We start from the raw sequence: 21,696 nt of genomic DNA, 5'->3' as shown, positions 1-21,696 counted from the left end.
ACCTCGGAAGGATGGAAGGCTGAGTCAACCCTGAGCCGGTGAGATTTGAACCGCTGACCTGCTGATCTAGCAGTAGCCTGCAGTGCTGCTTTTAACCACTGCGCCACCTTGGCTCTTATGGAGGGATCCAAGGAAAGGAAGGAATGTGAAACTCCACCAATGACCTCCCTGCTGGCTGGGAATTCCGGGAGTTGAAGTCTGAGGTTGCTAAACTCCGAGGCGGCTTTCTTCCCATGAGCCCCGGACCCCCAATATCCCCAGCATCCCCTCCCCGGCACTTCCCCCCCTGACCGGTGCACAAGGGGCCGACAGAAACTGGACAAATTCCTCAGCTCTTCCCTGCAAGGGTTCCTCCGCATCCCTCCTCTTCAGAAGGGAGCGAGTAATCCTAAACAGGGCAGCTGGGCAAGATTCTGCGGACGCAATAAGAACGGAAAAATGTGCACATTTTGCCGCCCGTATCGCCATGAGATAAGTCCTAATATAGGCTCTTAGCAGTGCTCGGTCAGATTCAGAGTTACTAGTCCTCCAACATCGCTCTAGGCATCTCTTTTGGCGCTTCATCTCCTGGAGTTCCTCAGTAAACCAAGGAGCCTTCCTGGATCCACTGCCACGGAGAGGCCGTAAAGGCGCAATCCGATCAAGAGTCCCAGCTGCTGCTATATTCCAAGCAGCGACCAAGGACTCTGTCGGGCTGCAGGCAAGAGAGTCAGGTATATCCCCAAGCTCCGTTTGAAATCCCAGAGGGTCCATCAGGCACCTGGGGTGGAACCATCTAATCGGTTCCACCTCCCTGCGGTGGGGGAGTGGTTTTCAAAAGTCCAGCCTCAGAAGGGAATGATCTGACCATGACAGGGGCGAGATCTCAATGCCCTCTAATTTCAGATCACGTCTCCATTGCCCTGAGAGAAACACGAGGTCGAGTGTGTGTCCCGCTGTATGAGTTGGGCCCAAAATTACCTGAGTCAAGTCCATGGTTGTCATGGAAGCCATGAACTCCTGCGCCCCATCAGAGTGTTTGCCAAGAGATGGCAGGTTGAAATCCCCCAATACCATAAGTTTGGGGAACTCAACTGCCAGTCCGGCTACTGACTCCAGGAGTGCAGGCAGGGCTGTTGCAACGCAGCTGGGAGGTAGGTACGTTAGCAACAAGCCCGCTTGACCCCCAAGGTCCAACTTCACCAGAAGGGACTCACATCCGACAGTCTCCGGAGCAGGGATCCCATGAGGAGCTAGTGACCTTCGGATGATAGCAGCCACTCCTCCACCCCTTCTCTGATGTCGCGGTTGGTGGAGCACCTGAAACCCTTCAGGGCACATTTCGGAGAGGGGGACTCCTCCCTCATGGCCCAACCAGGTTTCAGTAATACATGCCAGATCTGCCCCCTCGTCTAATAACAGGTCCCGGACGAGGGGAGCTTTGTGAATCACAGATCTGGCATTTAGCAACAACAACCTGAGGCCAGGGCCCTGATCATTCTTGCCACATGGTCTTTGAGATGAGCTATCAGGGCCAGAACGAGGGATCGCTATGATGTAGCAAACCCTCCTTCCCCGGTAATGGCCAGCCCTGAAGCTCCCGTCATACCTGCCTCTCCCAAACGTAACTGGGATGCTCCGACTCATCCCCCTATCCTAACTTTAATTTTCTTAGAATTAAAGTTTTATAATACCTGGAATTATATAAAACTTTAATTCTAAGAAAATGCTGTTCTTCAAGATTAGGCTACAACAAACCTAGGTCTCCCTTACTTCATGAAAAATTGTCAGTGTCAAACTTCCAGGATTTCCCTAGCATTTATACTTTATCCAGAATGATTCCATGAGCCCCACCTGGCAGTCAGAAGCAATGCTGTAAATTTCTCAACTTCTCAAGGCACAAATTCAACCACAATTTCAACAAGAAAATGATTGACAAAGTCAAATCCAAAAATGTCAGGGAAATTCCTGGAAATGGAAGCACTCAGACAAATCAGCCATCCACAAATAAATACAGATAAACTCTATCTACACACCATTTAAATGGCAGAATAAAAGAAGGAAATAGTTTATCCAGAGCAGAGTAAATCTTCCCAGCAGGACCAGATGAGTAGTCAAGGCAGAAACAATATCCTAATCAAGGAATCATTAAAGAGGAAAAAAAATCCATCCCCACGAAGACTGACAAGCACACTACTATATATAAGCAATATATAGTTATATATTGTAGTTATATAGTTACATGTTTCATTCTGGGGTGCTTAGTGCTCTCTGAGCTTGGTGATTTTCTTGCCGATGTTTCATTACCCAACTAGGTAACATCATCAATGCAGTTTTATGTTACTCAGTTGGGGAATGAAATATCAGCAAGAAAACCACCAAGCTCAAAAAGTTCAATCCTGAGCTACAAATATTCTCTCCTAAATTTCACTCCCCCATGCACTGATCTTGCTACTTAACTTGGTAACGAAACATCTACAAGAAAACAGGCAAACTCAGAAAAACATCAATAGCCCAGCAGTTTAATCCTGAGCTACATATATTCTGTACTACGAAATCCTTCACTCTCTATCTACACTCTATTGCCCTCTTGTGATCATGAGTTGCTGAACAGTCCTTACCACTGGATATGTATCTTCCAACACGCTGAATTCTATGTGATGAAAGAATCACATTTATGATTCTCCAATGTATTATTATAACAAAACGTGTAGTCTACTGGCATTCTGATGTATAACTCAAAACCTTGTATTTCTACAAATTATTACTCCCTAATTATGCATTCTTAACCAAATTAATTGCTTGATAATCCCTTTAACATTCACTTTTAAAAATTGGTTTTAATTCTGTGTTAATCTGAGAGCAATTAGGTTATTGAAGAAAACTGTGTATATAATTATGAGAAATACTTTAAGAAATGCAGCCTGTTGCTTATGTAGCATTTTATTGTAGTGATGATTACCTAGGTAACAATTTCTTACGAAAGGCAGAGCGGTTTCTTTTATAGATATTTTGCATTCAGTATATAAAATTACAGGAGTCTGACTTCTTTTCCAAAGAAAGCCCAGAAGTTTAAATATAATCTTACTGTCCCAGCATTATTTTTAATTCATTTGATAACAAGCTTCTGCTCCAACATACTCATTGCAAAATAATTACTCCCATCGCTTCTTTTTCTCTTCATCGTTTTCATAAGAGGGAGCCAGTTTAACTGATCTATCCTTCCTCATTTAGCAAAATATGCCTTTGCACTCTCAATCCCAGCCTTTTCCTAATCTGTTGTCTCTTGTGAGTTCCAAATTCTCAGTCGCTATGATGTTCGGTCATCCAATTCTGAAAACCAGGTTTATTTCAAATGATGTCAGTTGTCCCCCTTTCAATCTCGTCACATCAGGACCTTGCTAAGAAAGAACCCAATGCAACATACTTGGATCTGTTCTTCCATTGACACTCACTTTTGATTATCAGTGGGGGCGGGGAGGGAAACCAAAGTAAATTAAAGGGTAACTAAACCACTTGTTTTGTCTGTTGGTTGGTTGGTGTTTCTCTGTAGAAAGCAAACGAAGTACATCCAGGAACAGTTGAAAGAGATACAGAATGTGAAAACCTATAGCCTTAATGCTTCCAGCATCATGGCGAAAACAGAGACCAGAGGCCAAAGCCAAGTCCAGCTGCAAAACGTGAGTAAATGTGCCAATGTTAATCCTTATTATGCTGGCTGAATGTTGGGATGTTGATGTCACTTCATTGTCATTGTCACTTCTTCCTGTGTCCCAAAGTTGACCTAGTTTGAACTTGTGGCCCTGGGGGGGGGGGGTAAAAGAGGGGAGAAGAGAGTATCAGCTTTACGCTGTTTTGTCAAAGTTGGCCACAATGAATGGCAGTTTCTCAATAGGCCACACAAGAATTGAGTTGTTGGATTCAAATATGGTCCAAGGTGGACCACCTGCCACATCATGAGAGGATGTGTATATGTGGTGCTGCGGCCATCAATGATACTGCTTGTTTGATTGTCAATTATAATCCCCTCTTAGGCTTAGATATTTAACATCTCTACTTGAAATAACAGCAACACTAAGAGCTGTATTGCAAATTGTCTTATTTCCTCCTGGCTTCTAACCTATACATCATCAGCGGAACTGCTGTGTTTATAGCTAAGGCAGTTGACCAAAGTATCCGTTATTTCAAACAGATTGAGTTATCCATAAAGGCATTGGATTTACTTGGATGTTGATTTTTTTCTCTCCTTAACACATATGTATTTTATGATTGGAAGGTAGTCCTCGACATGTAACTGTTCATTTAGTGACCTTTCAAAGTCACAACAGCACTGAAAAAAGTGACCTATGACTTTTCCCACTTACAGCCATTGCATGAGTCACATGATCAAAATTCAGATGCTTGGCAACTAACTCATATTTATGATGGTTTCATGTCCCCTGGAGTCACGTGATCCCCTTTTGCAACCTTCTGACAAACAAAGTCAATAGGGAAGCCAGATTCACCTCACAACCGTGTGACTACCTTAACAACTGCAGCAATTAACTTAAAATCTGTGGCAAGAAAAGTCATAAAATGAGGCAAAAATCATAACAATTGTCTCTCTTAGCAACATAAATTTTGGGCTCAATTGTGGTCGTGAGCCAACGAGTACCTGCATTTTTCTTTTATCTGTTTTACCATGGACTTCCACCCTTTATTTTAGTTTTGTTTTATATTTCTTTTTGCTTTATTTTTTTTTATGTGTTCATAAGACTAATCAGTTAATTGAACTTTCAATGGTTACAATGCAGCATTGCAGGCTGACTCTGCCCACTGCCAGAAGTTTGATCCTGGCCAACTCAAGGTTGACTCAGCTTTCTATCCTTCCGAGGACCCAGATTGTTGGGGGCCAGAGGCTGATTCTGTAAACCACTTGGAGAGGGCTGTAAAAGTGCCCAAGTGCCATTGCTATTGAAGCAAATATGAGAAGGAAAGTTAAAATAATCTTGTCTTGATTTTCTTAGGGAACAGAAAGACACATGGACAGTATTTCCTGATTTTGTTACTATATCCAGGAAGATTTGACTCCTAGATCCCTTCTTGTGTCTGTCTCTTCACCTAACCTACTTTGAAAGACTGGCAAATTCTTTCCAGGCACTGAATCAGCTCAAAATTTTAAAGAGGGCATTGTTCTATCATCCTGAGTTCTGTGACAAAGGAAGGTTGACATGACTGTCCATATTTAGACCTTTAAGAAACGCTGTCACAGGCAAATCATTTTGGCCATTATTTTCACATAAGTGGAGGGAAATAAATAAATAATTTAAAAACCCAATTATGCTGCCCAAGATCAACCATCTCATATCTAAATGTTTGCCAACATTATTGGAGGTACCCAGAGGTTTAAAGTGACGTACAAGGCGGGGTGATGTGCCCCCTACAATTTCTCTCTTTTAACTTTTTAATGTTGATTATCTGTTCCCTGTGATCCTATTTATATTCATATTCCTGCTCTTTATTCCTTTGTTCTTCAGAATTCTTGCATGCATTCTTGTCTTCCCCAAAAATCCAAGCTATCAAGCAAAGAAAAAATGGATATGAATAAAAATTCTGCATAATCTATCATCAAAGCTGAAGCAGGTTCTCTCTCTCTCTCTCTCTCTCTCTCTCTCTCTCTCTCTCTCTCTCTCTCTCTCTCTCTTAAAAATAGGACATGCTTTTTGTTATTGTTTGCACCTCTTACATGCCATTACATCAATAAACAGATCTCTTGAAGTGGTGGCACTCACAGAGATTGTTTCCATCTCAGAGTTTTAATCTATTTTTCCAGGGCTTTCTTCTTTCATTGAGAGAAAATGGGAATGCATGTATTATTCATTGGAGGGGATGATCTTATAATGGAGGGTTACTCATTACTTTAAAGATACTTTGCATAAAAGCACAGCCTGAACTCTAACAGTGATTTAAAATAAGACCAGATTTGGCTTGATAATTTTTTTACTCCCAAATCACAGCATTGAACTGCATCTATAGGGCAGTATGAACTTGGTTTTAATCTCTTTGATATTTCACTGGGAAAAGCCTAGATATTTTGATATCCCCAGAGATGGGGAAATACTATAGGTAGTCCTTGACATACCACCTTTTGTTTAGTAACTGTTTGAAGTTACAACAATACTGAAAAAAGTGACTTATGGCCTTTTCAGACATAAGACCATTGGAGCATTGCTATCGTCACGTGATCAAAATTAGGATGCCTGAGAACTGGCTCATATTTATGACATTTGCAAACATCCTCATGGCCACGTGATCAAAATCCAGATGCTTGGCAACTAGCTCATAGTTATGACAGTCACAGTGTCCCGGGGTCACATGATCCCCTTTTGCAACCTTCTGACAAGCAAAGTTAATGGGGAAGCTGGATTAACTTAACAACTGCAGTTATTCACTTAACAAGGGCAGCAAGAAAGGTCATAAATTGGGGCAAAACTCACTTAACAACTGTCTCACTTAGTAACAGAAATTTTGAGTGCAATTGTGATCGTAAGTCAAGGATCATCTGTACTGCGGTTAGTTGCGAAATGTTGACTGTTACTGAATTCATCCCTTATGTGGGCATTGCCATTTCCCTTCGTAAACTTTAGGAATTCCTTATTTTATTTGCTTATGTTTTTATTTATGCCACTTCAATCAGCGAGTGACTCTATTATCTTTTATATTTTATGTCTGAATCTATTTCATACCGTCAGGTTGGACTGCCTCTGTACCCCCAATTGCGATGTACAGTGCAGAAATATATGTTATCATTGCTCTTTTGCTTCTTGCTCAGGAGAATGTGATATGTAAATGTGAAGAAATAACTATAATTCTTCCACTTCCCCTTGTAGCTACTTATAATGCATTGCAAATTTGCTTTCCACTTCAGCCAGCTCATTTATGTTTTCAGCTGTTTGCCTAACTGCAGTTAAAAAAAATAATACATTCCTTCCCCTCTTTGTCACCTCTCTGTGCCAGCTACAAATTCAGTCGCGTGAAATACAAAAATAGTATGCAGAACTAAAACTGCATTACAAAATCAGGCTATAAGAGAGTGTGCTTTCAATATATTTGTATTAACACTTCACACATACTTTTGAGAAAAATAGTTTCTACTCCAAAATTTTCCTTGTAAGGTTTAATGAATGGAAATTCATGGAAGTTATTGAATATTCAAATGGTAAGATTTATTCTTGACTTTATGCAAATATGTATGTATGTATGTATGTATGTATGTATGTATGTATGTATGTATAATATAACCCCCCCAAACACATCCTTGATCTGACCAACCACTGCCTATCCACTGCCTTGTCCATTTATAATGGACAAAAATACGAACAGATAGAAGGAGCACCCATGGGATCATCCCTCTCACCTGTCATTGCCAACCTCTACATGGAAAACTTTGAAACCTAAGCTCTAGAAAAATCTGATCACAAACCCAAACTCTGACTCAGATATGTAGACGACACTTTCATAATCTGGCCACATGGGAAAAAACAACTGGACAACTTCCTTACACACCTCAACAGCCTACACCCCAAAATACAGTTCACCATGGAAACAGAAGTAAACAACCAACTTCCCTTCCTGGATGTCTTAGTCTACAGGAAATCTAATGGCTCCCTAGGACACACCATCTATCAGAAGAAAACACACACTAACCGCTATCTGCACGGACTCTCACACCACCACCCAGCCCAGATCAACTCCGTAGCCAAGACACTCATCTCCAGAACAAAACGCTTAGCTGATGAACAACACCTAAAAACCGAACTACACACTCTCACTAATGTACTGACATCCAATGGATTCCAAAGAAATAAGATCACCAACCTAATCCAAAAAGAAACCCCCACTAAAATCCAGGGCAGAGAACAAGAAAACAGAAAAGCCCTCTTCCCATACATAAAACGCACCACAGACAGAATCAGCAAAATCCTCCACAAACACAACATCAAGCATTCTGCACAAACCGAAAAATATCCACCATCCTAAGAAACCCCAAAGACAAAATTGAGTTAGAAAATCAAGGAGTATATGAAATCCCATGCCCCACCTGCCCCACCACATACATCGGACAAACCAACAGAAGAATAAGTGCACGCATTGAAGAACACAAAAACGCAATCAGAAAAGAGGAACCAACTTCTTCCCTGGTCCAACACCTTAAAGCCACAGGACATAAAATTGACTTTAAAAAGACCAGAACTATTGCCAAGGCTGAACATTTTAACAACAGAATAATCAGAGAAGCCATCGAGATAAAAAAACCCCCACACAGCATGAACAGGCGGGACGATACCTCCTGCCTGCCAGCCATTTGGAAGCCCGCCCTTATTGATAAACAAGTCCCTAACATGAGGAATGACACCAGGCCCACACTCACAAGAGCCACACAGGATGTCACCACCAAACATCCACAAAGAAAGCAGACAAAAACCCACACTGATGATGAGGCACGACCAAGGACCAGAAGCCAGACCGCAACTGCACCATTAGCCACTTTAAACCCCTCCTATCCTTACATGAAACACAAACCCCCAACCAATCAGAACACACCTCCACCCAATCAGAACAGAGCCAAGCTCCCACCCAATCAGCTCAACCCCCCACTGGCAATTAAAAGGAAGAAACAACTGAGATCTCACATTGCTCCTGGAAGCACGAAGCCTGAAGATGACAAATGAGACTTCGTCGAAATGTCACCAAGACACATCCAATTTTACGTGGGAGAAAACCTGAATAACCAAAGACGTGTGTGTGTGTGTGTGTGTGTATGTGTGTGTGTGTATGTGTGTGTGTGTATGTATGTGTGTGTGTGTGTATCAGGGGTGGGTTTCTCACCCCGTTCCAACCGGTTCGGTTGGAAAGAGGCCGGCGGCGTCCTCGCACATGCACGCGGCGTCCTTGCGCGCGTGCACGGCGCGCGCGTGCACGCACGCAGCGCACGCATGTGTACTAGCATCTGCGCGATGCTCCAGCTGCTCCTGGAGGATCGCGCAGGCGCTGTATGTGTTCTGCGCATGCGTGGAAGCACAGAATTCGTAAAAACCGGGTAAGGAGCGGGCGCGGGTGTGCGGGCGCTTGCGGGCGTGGGGGGGGCTTCGCCGTTCCCGGAAGTTACTTACTTCTGGGTTCAGCGACCAACCAGATCGCAGGGACCGGTGCGATCCGGTTGAAACCCACCCCTGGTGTGTATGTAGGTATGTATGTATGTATATCAGCTGATAAGGAGAGGAACTCTGTGGCTTAATGGTTGACACATCTGCCTAAGATGCAATACAGCACAGGTTCCAATCCCAGTAAGGGTATGGCTAGCTGATGAGAGCTAAATAGCTTGAAGTAAATCTATACTAGTCTCCCTTTATTTATTTATCAGCACAAATACAACACATGTGTATGTATGTATGTATGTATGTATGTATGTATGTATGTATGTATGTACATATGTATATGTTGTGACTCAGCAGAAGCTTGCTGTGAGTTGAGTCGGGATGCAGGAATAATGAGCAGCTGTTGCTCATAAGAGTCATCTTCTGCAGATAAAAGACGGATGGTGCCACGCCTTAGTTTCAGAAGTCAACGTTCGTGGTTCGTCGTTCGTCCTGTGTGGTTCATCGTTTCGAGATTCAAAGAGGCACTTGGATAAGTGATTTGCTTTCTGTAAACCTGATTCAAAGTGGCACTTGGAAAAGTGATTTGCTTTTTGCCAGAGACTTTATCTACGTTTAATTTTGGGCTCGCAGCCAGCTTGAGCCAGGACTGATAAATATATTTCCTTTGAAGTTCTGTCTGACTGCTCTTTGTGAAGGAGCGAAGAGCGGGGGTCAAAACATATGTATGTATGTATGTATGTATGTATGTATGTGTATGTATGTATGTATGTATATGTGTCTATGTGTGTGTGTGTGTGTGTATATATATATATATATATGTTATATTTGTGCTGATAAATAAATAAAGCACAAATGTAACAAATGTAACAAAAAGGCAACAAGAAAAATATTTGGTTTCTGTCTGGATGGTTTCTTGTGACGAGCCGAGTGACAGAGAATGGAAGTAGTGATCTTCCTCCCATATTTGGGCATACCGGGGGTTGTAACTCTAAATTAATTAATTTTGTGTGTGTGTGTGTGTGTGTGTGTGTGTGTGTGTGTGTGTGTGTGTATAAATGACTGCAGCAGGATTTTTATGGGAACACAGGACGTGATGCCTAGGAAATCCCTTTCAAAGGTTCCATTCAATTGGAAAATAGCTCTGGAAATATTTAAATTGATTATTATCATTGTTCTTGTTCTTCTTATTTCAATGATCCAGTTTTGACATTTGAACTGATTTGGGCCAGATGATTGAATCTGACCCAATTTGATTCAAGCAATCTTTTTTTATTAGTAAAAAACATATATCTGAATTTATCTGTATTCAATGGGATATATGATTTACCAAGTTAAATTGACCACTTGAATAGAGAACAATCAGTTTAAATTCTAGTAGTCTAGTAGTTCCAGAGACCTAATTAATACACTTATCAGGGATTGCTTCAGGATTTGTTAAAAAATTCAAGATGGTTGCCATATTGGGACACATGTGACACATATAAAACTGTTAAGTATACAGTATATGAAAAAGTCTCTGAGATATTAGATAAACCAAGCCACCAGAATGGAACTGTTTGTCTTAGACATGGATTTAGACTTAAGATAATCTACCATGCCGTTTACAACCGGTTCCAGCTCCCTCTCCCCGCCCATCCACACCACGCTTGCCCCACCCACCGCTCACTGATTGGCTGGCTCACCAATCACCCCGTCCACCTCTAAGAGTCCTATCTAAACCTTAAAGTCTTAAAGCTGTCAAGTTTGAACATCCCTGGGGTTTTTTTCTAAAGGATTATGGGTGCAAGGGTCTTGTAACTTGACAGCTTTAAGACTTATGTGCTTCAAATGCCAAAGTTTCTGAGCCAATATTTAGTTGCTAAGCAAGAGCGTTGTTAAGTGAGTTTCACCACATTTCACAAGTTGGCCACACCCACCCAGTCATATGGCTGGCAAGCAACTCCCACAAAGCAGGCCACACCTAACAGAAGAAGTTCTAGAAAAAATTGAAACCCACCACTGAACTACACAAATGTTCCAGATTTTGCAATGGAGAAGGTGGCTGGTCTGGGTTGACTTTTAGTTGAAGAGCCTTTTTTTCTGTGCCTGAATGGAAGTAAAGTTGAATACTTGAATTTTAATGAGATTCTGTATTTTCTGTGTAGGACAGATTCTCAGCAGGAATGTCTACGTGTTTGAGAAGCTGTACAATTATTTAACTGGGAAATTATATAGAAGAGATCTGGAGGTTGGAGAGAATGAAAATAGAATGGTTCCCTATTTAAATTAAAATAGAATGTAGTTTATAGGTTAGTTTTCAACAAAAATAAGAGTTATAATGATAATTAAAATAGATGTATGCTGGAAGACTAGAGTGCACATTTAAAGAATATATACACTGATAAAGTCTATATGCATATCTCACATCAAAGGACAATGCAGCACTTTCTAAAAAAATATCTTGTCTTTCTTATTAAGATCTACGAGAGATTAGCTTTTGATCCTCATCTGGGGAAAGGGTTCATGATTTTATTTAGAGGAGAAATAATAGAGGCACACTTTAAATTTTGATGTAATTTTGTGCATCTGTTTGACCCTAAATGGTCTCAGCTAAAAAAATGCAAGTATTGACAGGTACAAAACTGTAATTGCATATTCAGTCATGTTCTTCATAAAGCATTCACCATTTCAATTTATTTTGCTCTTTATTTAATGCTTATTTTTAAGCCAAATGGTATCACGTGAAGGAGCATATCAGTCACATGGCATTAAAAATCCATATCTGGATTGTTAATGAAATTGTATTGCGTTATACCTTAATCAACATTTGTACATTGTACTGGTATACACAGGGATGAAGGATTAAGTAGAATCTATATTTGGATTGTTATTGAGATGTGGATTATTTATTTTATTGCCTTACACCTTATCATAATCAACTTTTGTACATTGTACTGATATACACAGGGATGAAGGAGTATAAGAAGCTATATTAAAAATGAGTTACTCAAGAAATAAAATATTAGAGGGGGGTCACCATTGCTTAGTAAGACAGCATAGTGGAACATCTTCCAGATTTGTATTATTTTTATTTTATTATTGGAATCTTGAAGAACCTCAATTGAAGAAACTGCTCTGGGTTTGTGCCAAGCATCTCTGTTTCTCAATTGCAAAGAATCAGAAGCACACGTTTTGCTTCAGTTAAACTGAATCCAGTCAACTAACAAGCACTAAATTGGCATTAAATAAGAGTCAATGGAATTCAAGAGGGATGGACTTAGATCACTTGTGACAATGTGATGACTCCAGGCTGATTCCTCTCTTGACTCCACCCTCAGGCTCTTCCTGCTCTTCTTCTACAATGCTAGCTTAAAATGTCCTGCCTCCCTTTTCAGTGTTTCTAGTGTCTTTGTTTTCAGGCATTGCCAAAATAATGGATAAAGTCCAATGGAGTCAATAAATCTTGAGGCTACTTGGATGCCTTTGGGTAATGTCAGTGGAAGGAAGAATACAATTTTATTTTACTTATGTATTGATATGATTCTGTCAGACCATTTTGGGTTCCTGAGTCCCAGAACATCTTACAATTACAACATGAGATCCTTGAAGTCAGAGGTCTCCATACAGTTGCCCCATCCTGTCTGGAGAGGGAACTGATTTTGCAAGATCAACGTAACAGTGGCTTATGTGCCACATATTCTCACTGTGCTTATGCATTAGGATCCAGATTTAATGCAACCAAACTCCTCGGGAAATGAACCTTTTTTCCCAACTGGATCTATTTAATTTGAGCAAAGACATGATGGCCATCTATTGGTGGTTAGCACTAAATTGAAGCTGTCTTCCAGGTCTACTGTAGCATGATGTGCAGTTCTGAAAGCGCCACAATTTTTAACATACTCCTTTGTATCCCTTCCTTCCTTCCTTCCTTCCTTCCTTCCTTCCTAGTATTCAACCACAAGAAGACATGAAGAGCCAGTGATGGGGAAGATGATGGAGTCTAGTTTTTCAGGCACCCAGTCCTTCCCTGAAGCTTTGTCTGCAGACAGAGGAGGCCAGGCTGCAAAGCCACATAGGTAAGGATGTGTTTCTTTTGTGAGACAAAGGCAAGGCAGGTGAACATAGTCACTTAGGAAACATTTGCAATCCAGAAATATTTCAGAAAACCTCCATTTGTTTGTTAAGCAAAGAGCACGGAGGACCTTCTCTTACAGATGCCAAAGTCATTATTTCAGCTGTTGGGTTGCCCCCATTCACTTTTCTATAAGGGGCCTAGAGGAAGCATTGAACAAGAGTCACAGGGCAGTGAATAAGATCATTGTATTCTGGTTACATAACAGCTTCTTTCCCCTGCCTCTCCTCTTACCAATGCATGAAGGTAATGACCCACCCACCCAAAGGCAGGCAACAGGACTGACTTGTGCTGACAAATATGAGTCTGTGTAAAGGAAATGGTTGCTCTGCAGAGGCTTTTCTATTGGCTGAAAGGGCATTATAAGGAGAGTGAGTCCATGTTTGCATATTGGTCATGATGTATCTCTATCACTATCTATCTATCTCCATCATATCCATCCATCCATCCATCCATCCATCCAACTAACTAACTAACTAACTAACTAACTAACTAACTAACTAACTAGGCATGCTGTCATCCATGGAATCGTGAAGAGTAGGACACAACTTAGCAACTGAACAATATCTGTCTGTCTGTTCATCTATCATCTATCTTCTATTTATCTACCTATCCATCTCTCGTCCCTCCCTCCCTCCTTCCATATTCTGTTTCCCTATCTGTCTGTTTGTTTATCTATCATCTAGTTTATATGCTACCCATCTATCAAGCAACTCTGGGCAGCTTGCAATGCCATAAATAACAGTATAAAACAATTACAAGCTTAACAACATTAAACAGTGAAATGTTAAAAAATATTAAAACTGACAACAGTCAGTCAGATACAAAGGATCATATATTGTCTGTCTGTCTATCTGTTTATCTCATCTATCAGAAAATGACCCTGTTTATTTGCAAGCTCTTTGTGACCACAAGATTTGATTATCAATCAGACAAAGATAAAAATTTTGAGATTCACCAGAATCTCAAAATAAGTAATGAATAAGTAACCCAGAACCCAAAGAAAGGCAGAAAACAGGCAGAAATTGGGAAGTCTTGACTGAAAATCGTGTAATGTGTGACTTACAGCATTGGCTGAATCTTATTGGTCAATTGTTGGTGACGTGTATTTCACAAATTTAGAAAGTGTAGGATTGAATTGATGCAGCATTTAGATGCAGTAATAGATATGCAAGAATGGGAATTGCAGTGGAAGAAGATTATTAATTTTACTCTCAATGCTCTACTTAGGGAGAAAATCCATCAAAGATGTTCTGTGGTTGGCATATTACCTTAGTCCTACCCTAGCTGTAAACATAATAGTTTATTCAAATATTGCTGGAAAAGTAACATTCTGTTTGGATTGTTCCTTCATATATGGTGGCACAGGAATTTTTGAATCTTAAAAACTGAACTCCCTTTGCAATCTGTGACATTTTCATTAAAATGTACAAGCCCGTATATTCCAAGTGTAGTGAATTGGCTTTGAATATGCTAGCTGCTGCAAGGATATTTTATGAGAAAGTATGTTTAATTCCTTCTGTGGAAGAATGTCTAATTAAGGATGCTTTGATGTGTAAAATAACTTTGCATCATAGAAGGGGATGACACAGAATTTAATTCAAACCGGAAAGCATTCTGAGTCTTTAATGCAGTGATTCAGTGTATGGATTTGTACCACATCCCAAATTTGACCCAAAGGTGTTTGTTTTTCAGGAGTCAACTGGACTTTCCAGTTTCTTTGAAGAGAAGACATTTCACTTCTCATCCAAGAAGCTCTGACTGGATGGTGGGGAAGGGAAGGACTTCTATTCCTTGCAGACAGCTGGTCATTTGCATCCTTTTGAAGAGTTGTTGAGGCCACTTGGAGGTTTATCAGGACTAGATTCAGTTGTCCATCTTCATTTAAAAGACAAAGGCCACTCTTTGGCAGACAGCAAAGTTCACATTTTGGACAGAGAGTATTGCTGGTTTGAAAGAGGGGTCAAAGGGGTCATTTATGTCAAAATTGAACCGCCCTCTCTTAACGGAGGGGGAGGGATACAACACCATATGCCCCGTGTTTAGAACATTTCATCAGTTATAAGAAGGCTCCACTCCCATTTGCACCACTCAAGTGACCCCAAGCACACAAAGAAACTCCCAAGTGGCCTCAAGGACTCTCTGAAAGGATTCAAGGAGTATAAATCCTTCCATCCTCCACCATCCAATCAGAGCTGAAGAAGCTTCTTGGATGAGAATTGAAATGTCTTCAAAGAAAAACAAGAAAGTCCAATTGCCTCTTGAAAAAGCACCTTTGGGACAGCCATGACCTGAATGACTGAGGATCTCCATGGACATCCAAAAATTGAGTTGCTGTCTATATTTTGATCTTACAGGATTCTTAAAATTAAGTTTTTTTTTTTGTAGTTTTATTGCAAATTTATATGCCGCCCTTTTCCCTGAGGGGACTCAGGGCGGCTTACAACAATAAAGGGAAGGGAGTGCAAGACAAGACTTAAAAAGAAAGGAAACGTGATTGAAAGGAAATTGGTCATAAAAACACAACATTCACTCAACATTCGGGCGGGGTGAGAGTAATCCTATCCCCAGGCCTGACGGGATAGCCAGTTCTTAAGGGCTGTGCGGAAGGCCTGGACTGTGGTGAGGGTACGGATCTCCACGGGGAGGTTGTTCCATAATGTCGGAGCTGCAACTGAGAAGGCTCTCCTCCGCGTAGTCGCCAGTCGGCACTGACTGGCGGATGGAATTCGGAGGAGGCCTACTCTGTGCGATCTGATGGGACGCAGGGAGGTGATTGGCAGGAGGCGGTCTCTCAAATAGTCAGATCCACTACCATGGAGCGCTTTATAGGTGGTGAGTAAGACCTTGAAGTGCACCCGACGATCAACAGGTAGCCAGCGCAGCTCACGGAGGATTGGTGTTATATGGGCGAACCGTGGTGCGCCCATGATCACTCACGCGGCCGCGTTCTGGACTAGCTGAAGTCGCCGGATGCTCTTCAAGGGCAGCCCCATGTAGAGCACATTGCAGTATTCCAGCCTAGAGATCACAAGGGCTCGAGTGACTGTTGTGAGAGCCTCCCGGTTCAGGTAGGGCCGCAACTGGCGCACCAGACGAACCTGGGCAAATGCCCCCCTGGTCACAGCCGACAAATGGTGGTCAAGACTCAGCTGTGGGTCCAGGAGGACTCCCAAGTTGCGGACCCTATCTGAGGGGAATAAATTTTGCCCCCCCAGCCTGATTGATGGAACGTTAACCAAATTTTTGGGAGGAAAACACAACAGCCATTCGGTCTTTTCCGGGTTGAGTACCAGTTTGTTAGCTCTCATCCAGTCTTTAACAGCCTCAAGGCCCCGGTTCATCACGTCCACCGCTTCATTGAGTTGGCACGGGGCGGACAGATACAACTGCGTATCGTCCGCATATTGATGGTACTTAATCCCGTGCCTCCGAATGATCTCGCCCAGCGGTTTCATGTATATGTTAAATAGTAGGGGGGACGGAACCGAGCCCTGCGGCACCCCATAGGTTAGGGGCCTCGGGGACGATCTCTCCCTCCCTACCAACACCGACTGCGACCTGTCCGAGAGGTAGGAGGAGAACCACTGTAAAACAGTGCCGCCCACCCCCACCTCCCGCAGTCGTCGCAGAAGGATACCATAAAATTAAAACAGACTTTTATGAGTATGGACAAAATTTATTATCCTTCAGAATTTTATTTTATGAATCACACTGTGTGCTGATTGCGATTCCTCTTTATCCATTGCTTAGGCAACTTCCAGTCTTTTAAAATGATGCAATGTTCATAATCAATTAATGATAGTGTGAAATATTGTAATTTCTCCATTTGTAAACTTCTTGTTCATTCATTCATTCATTTCCTATTTTTTACCCCATCCTTTTCTTATTTTGTTCTTTTGCCTTTTTACATTTGTTCTCTGTGAAATACGTTTTAAAAAATGGGCACAGATAAGTGTGTTTGTGTCTCTTATATATACAATATGTTGAAGTAGCTATTGGTGGATAAATAATCCCCTGGCCTATCGAAAGTTTCAGGAGGTCATTTGAATTTAAGAAAATGGTTCAAATCATCACATTGAAGCAATGATTTTCCATACTGATTGCATGGGATTTATACCATACATTTTTACTTTTTTTTACTCAAGGCAGCAGATGGCATTTAAAATAACAATAGAAGCTTTTTAAAAAATAGAATCAATAAATTTGAACACTTTAAAAAGTTTGTTGAAAGAAATACATTTTTAGCATTTTTATAATTCATGGGAGTGTGGGGGAACATTGGCCTCTTAGGTTAATATTCTTTAGTCCACTTCGCTGAGTTTCTAGCAATAGGAGCCTCTGTGAAGGATACAATGGTGGCATCAACCACAGGAAAGGTCTTTGTGGAAGAAGCCAAGAGGTTTGAGTTTTAACAATATTAAACACATTAAATTTTGAGATAGTGCAGATGTTTCTTTTTTTAGAGTTGTTGTTTTTTTAGTTTTATTTGGCATTTATAGGCCGCCCTTTTCCCTGAGGGGACTCAGGGAGGCTTACAACTCGTGGGAGGTAGTGCAAGAGAAACATAAAGTGTGAATAAAATAAAATAAAACAGTAAAACAGTTGTCGCAGAAGGATACCATGGTCGATGGTATCGAAAGCCGCTGAGAGGTCAAGGAGAACCAGGATGGACGCATGGCCTCCATCCCTGGCTCTCCAGAGATCATTGGTCAATGCGACCAAAGCAGTTTCTGTGCTGTAACCAGGTCTGAAGCCAGACTGGAAGGGGTCAAGGTAACTAGCTTCCTCCAAGGACCGTTGAAGCTGGAAGGCCACCACCTTCTCAACAACCTTCCCAACAAAGGGGAGGTTGGAGACTGGATGGTAGTTGTTAAGAACGGCTGGATCCAAGGATGGTTTCTTCAGGAGGGGTCTCACCACCGCCGCTTTAAGTGCGGCGGGGAAGTGCCCCTCCTGAAGGGAGGCGGTAACGACCGCCTGGATCCAGCCTCGTGTCACCTCACTGCTGTTGGCAACCAGCCAGGAGGGACACGGGTCCAGTATGCAGGTGGAGGCACTCACAGCTCGTATGGCCTTGTCCACATCCCCTGAGGCAACATCCTGGAACTCAGCCCAGAGATGGTCTGCCAAGTTATCCCCCTGTGTCTCGGCTGGATCTGCAGAGGTGGAGTCCAAGTCCGACCGAAACCGAGCAACCTTGTCCGCCAAGAACTGGACATACTCCTCAGCCTTACCCTGTAGGGGGTCCCCCGCATCCCTCCTATTTAGGAGGGAGCGGGTTATCCTAAACAGGGCAGCTGGGCGGGACTCGGTGGACGCAACCAAGGTGGCAATATGTGTTCTTTTAGCTGTCCTCAATGCCCTGATGTATTCCTTGGTGCATGTTGTCAAAAGTGCTCAGTTCGCTTCGGACTTATCGGACCTCCACAAGTGCTCTAGGCGTCTTCTCCGGCGCTTCTTCTTCCGGAGCTCCTCGGTGAACCAAGGAGGCCTCCGGGATCCGGTCAAGGGACTCTGATGCCGCCGAGTGCCAGGCAGCAGCCAGAGTCTCCGCCGAACTGTGGACGAGAGTATCAGGAATAACCCCAAGCTCCGTCTGGAACCTCAAAGGGTCCATAAGTCGCCTGGGGCGGAACCACCTGGTCGGTTCCTCCTCCCTACGGTGGGGGTTTGGCCTCCGGAAATCAAGCCTCAGTAGGCAGTGGTCTGACCACGACAGGGGTATGATCTCATTACCCCTCAGACCAAGATCACAAGTCCACTGCTCCGAGAGAAGAAGCTTTCTTTCTTTCTTTCTTTCTTTCTTTCCTTCCTTCCTTCTTTCTTTCTTTCTATTTTCTTTCTTGATTCCTTCCTTCCCTCTCTCCCTCATTCCTTCGCTCCCTTCCTTCCATTTTTATTTCCTCCCTCCCTCCTCTTCCTCTTCCTCCTCCCCCTTCTCTCTCTGTCTTCCTTCCTTCCTTTCCTATCTCCCTCCCTCCCTTCCATTTTTATTTCTTCCTTCCCTCCCCTTCCTCCCCCTCCTCCCCCTTCTCTCTCTCCCTCTCTCTCACCCCCTCTCTCTTTCTTCCTTTCTTCCTTCCTCCCTCCCTCTTTTCCTTCCATTTTTATTTCCTCCCTCCCTTCCCTTCCTCCTCCCCTCTTCTCTCTCTCTCTCTCATTTCTTTCTTCCTTCTTCCTTCCCTCCCTCCCGCCCTTCCTTCTTTCCATTTTTATTTCCTCCCTCCCCTTCCTCCTCCTCCTCTTCTCTCTCTCTCTTCCTTCCTTCCTTTCCTCTCTCCCTCCTTCCCTCCCTCCCTTCCATTTTTATTTCCTCCCTCCCTTCCCTTCCTCTTCCTCCCCTTCTCTCTCTCTCTCATTTATTTATTTATTTATTCCCTCCTTTCCTTTCTCCTTCCCTCCATCCCTTCCTTCCATTTTTATTTCCTTCCTCCCCTTCCTCCCTCCCCTTCCTCCCCCTCCCCCTTCTCTCTCTCTTCCTTCCTTCCTTTCCTCTCTCCTTCCTTCCCTTCCTCCCTTCTATTTTTTATTTCCTCCCTCCCTCCCCTTCCTTCCCCTCCTCCCACTTCCTTCTCTCTCTCCTTTCTTTCTTTCTTTCTTTCTTTCTTTTATCTTTCTTCTGCCATGTTTGCTCAGACCGCTTTCAAGCCCCACATGAAGCACATCATAGCCACATGCATCAGGCTCGGGATGGTGCTCAAAATCACTATGAGTTTATTCCATGCTACCTATATGCAAGAATCTGATCTACCCATTGGCCAAGGCCAATTGGTGCCAGATAAAATTCAAAGGGCTTCAGAGGGGGGCGGAACATGGGTATCTTAGGGAGGTAGGGACTACAAACCAATGATGCATTTGACCCCCTCAGCTTGGTGATCTTCTACAGCATGTCCTGGTCTCCTTCACTAGCCCTTGAGTGGATTTCTGCACATGAAATGAATCCACCTGTGTTGAAGAAAGGCAGATGAGCAAGAACAAGGAGGGCTTAATGAGGCAGCATAAGACTTCCAATGCTTTTCTTTGAGTGTTGCTTGAAGTTAGTTAACATTGTGGTTCACATCTAATTATTGTTTCTTATTTTACTTTTCTCCAAGAAAACAAAGCCACGTACAGTTTCCCCCCTATTTTCTCCCCATAATAACAGCCCTCTGTAATAAGCTGGATTTAGGTAGTGAACAATTGGCAGAAAGTTGACTTCCAAAGTTGAACTGGGACTTGAAACAGTCTCCCTAATTCAAGTCCAACAGCTTATCTGCTGCACGTGCTACATCATAGTAATAATTTTAGCCTAGTAATGTATAAACAGATTTGAGTTAAAGAGATTTGAGCCTGAGGTGATTTATTAGGACTTGTTTTTGTACATTTTACAAATCAGATATTTAATACATCAAAGGGGGGAGAGATGGGGAATAGACTTCCAAACTTAGTGATTAATAAACTTCAAGTTGATGTTCTTCATCATGTAGCTTCTTAAAAATTACTTTATGCTATTAGATAATGAGTGTTACGCACTGGTGATATATTAGTCATCTGCCTAATTTCATATTTTGGTCCTGCATCACCACTGGAGTGACATATAGCACTTTTGAAACACATCTTGATTTATCGTTGCCCTATAGCATTTTAAAAATCTCACACAGAAAAAGTGCAAAGTGCAAACATTAAAATTATAAACCATTCAGTGTCCCTGAAGCAGAGTTCTGAATACCTATTAAGCAAATCACTTACAGAAAGTCTGAGAAGTTTTTGAAAATTATAAGTTACTATTGATCAGTGAAGAAATTACGCAAGTTTATGTGATGTTGTGGGGTTTTTAATTGACATTTTTGATAAACAGAATACAAATTAAACTAAAAAGAAAAAAGGACTTCCAGAGGAAGAAATGGTGGACTGATGTACTAAAATGTGTAGCTGACCTTGGGAGAGGATTAAAATTAAATGTAAGAGCTGGCAAATCAGCCAATTTCCAATTTCCAATTTAATAAAATTTGTATGCCGCCCACTCCCTAGGGAGTCTGGGCGGCTTACAGACAGATAAAAAAAAATTTAAAATTTAAAAATAAAGGTACATAATTAAAATTGCACATCATCCATTCAGTGTAGGTGGGGCTGGACATTGATCAACAGCCCCAGGCCTGCCGGAACAGCCAGGTCTTGGTGGCTTTACGGAAGGCCGGGAGAGTGGTAAGGGTCTGGATCTCTATGGGTAGATCGTTCCACAGGGCCGGCACAGCTACAGAGAAGGCTCTCCCCTGGGGAGTCGCCAGCCAGCATTGTCCGGTCGATGGCACCCGGAGGAGGCCCAACCTGTGAGATCTTATTGGTCGTTGGGAGGTATGTGGCAGGAGGCGGTCTCTCAGATATCCAGGTCCTAAGCCATGTAGGGCTTTAAAAGTAATAACTAGCACCTTGAAGTGCATTCGGAGACCAATAGGGAGCCAGTGCAGCTCGCATAGGATAGGT

At 42.4% G+C, this 21,696-nt stretch overlaps 1 protein-coding gene across 1 annotated transcript in view; it reads left to right on the top strand.

Moving 5' to 3' along the window:
* Nucleotides 1–21,696, top strand: part of NRG3 (neuregulin 3) — a 561,068-nt gene that overhangs the window by 530,323 nt on the left and 9,049 nt on the right. The window contains exons 6-7 of the mRNA XM_087701943.1: nt 3,533–3,659; nt 13,047–13,174. Coding sequence (XP_087558069.1) covers nt 3,533–3,659; nt 13,047–13,174 — 255 coding nt within the window. The remainder of the gene's footprint in view (nt 1–3,532; nt 3,660–13,046; nt 13,175–21,696) is intronic.

The sequence above is a fragment of the Thamnophis sirtalis genome, unplaced genomic scaffold (assembly GCF_051295495.1).
Source record: "Thamnophis sirtalis isolate CommonGarterSnake01/CBP01778 unplaced genomic scaffold, rThaSir2_p1.2 scaffold_15, whole genome shotgun sequence".
Taxonomy (NCBI): domain Eukaryota; kingdom Metazoa; phylum Chordata; class Lepidosauria; order Squamata; family Natricidae; genus Thamnophis; species Thamnophis sirtalis.
Note: the sequence above shows the minus strand (reverse complement) of the source record. Positions and strands in the feature narration are given on the sequence as shown.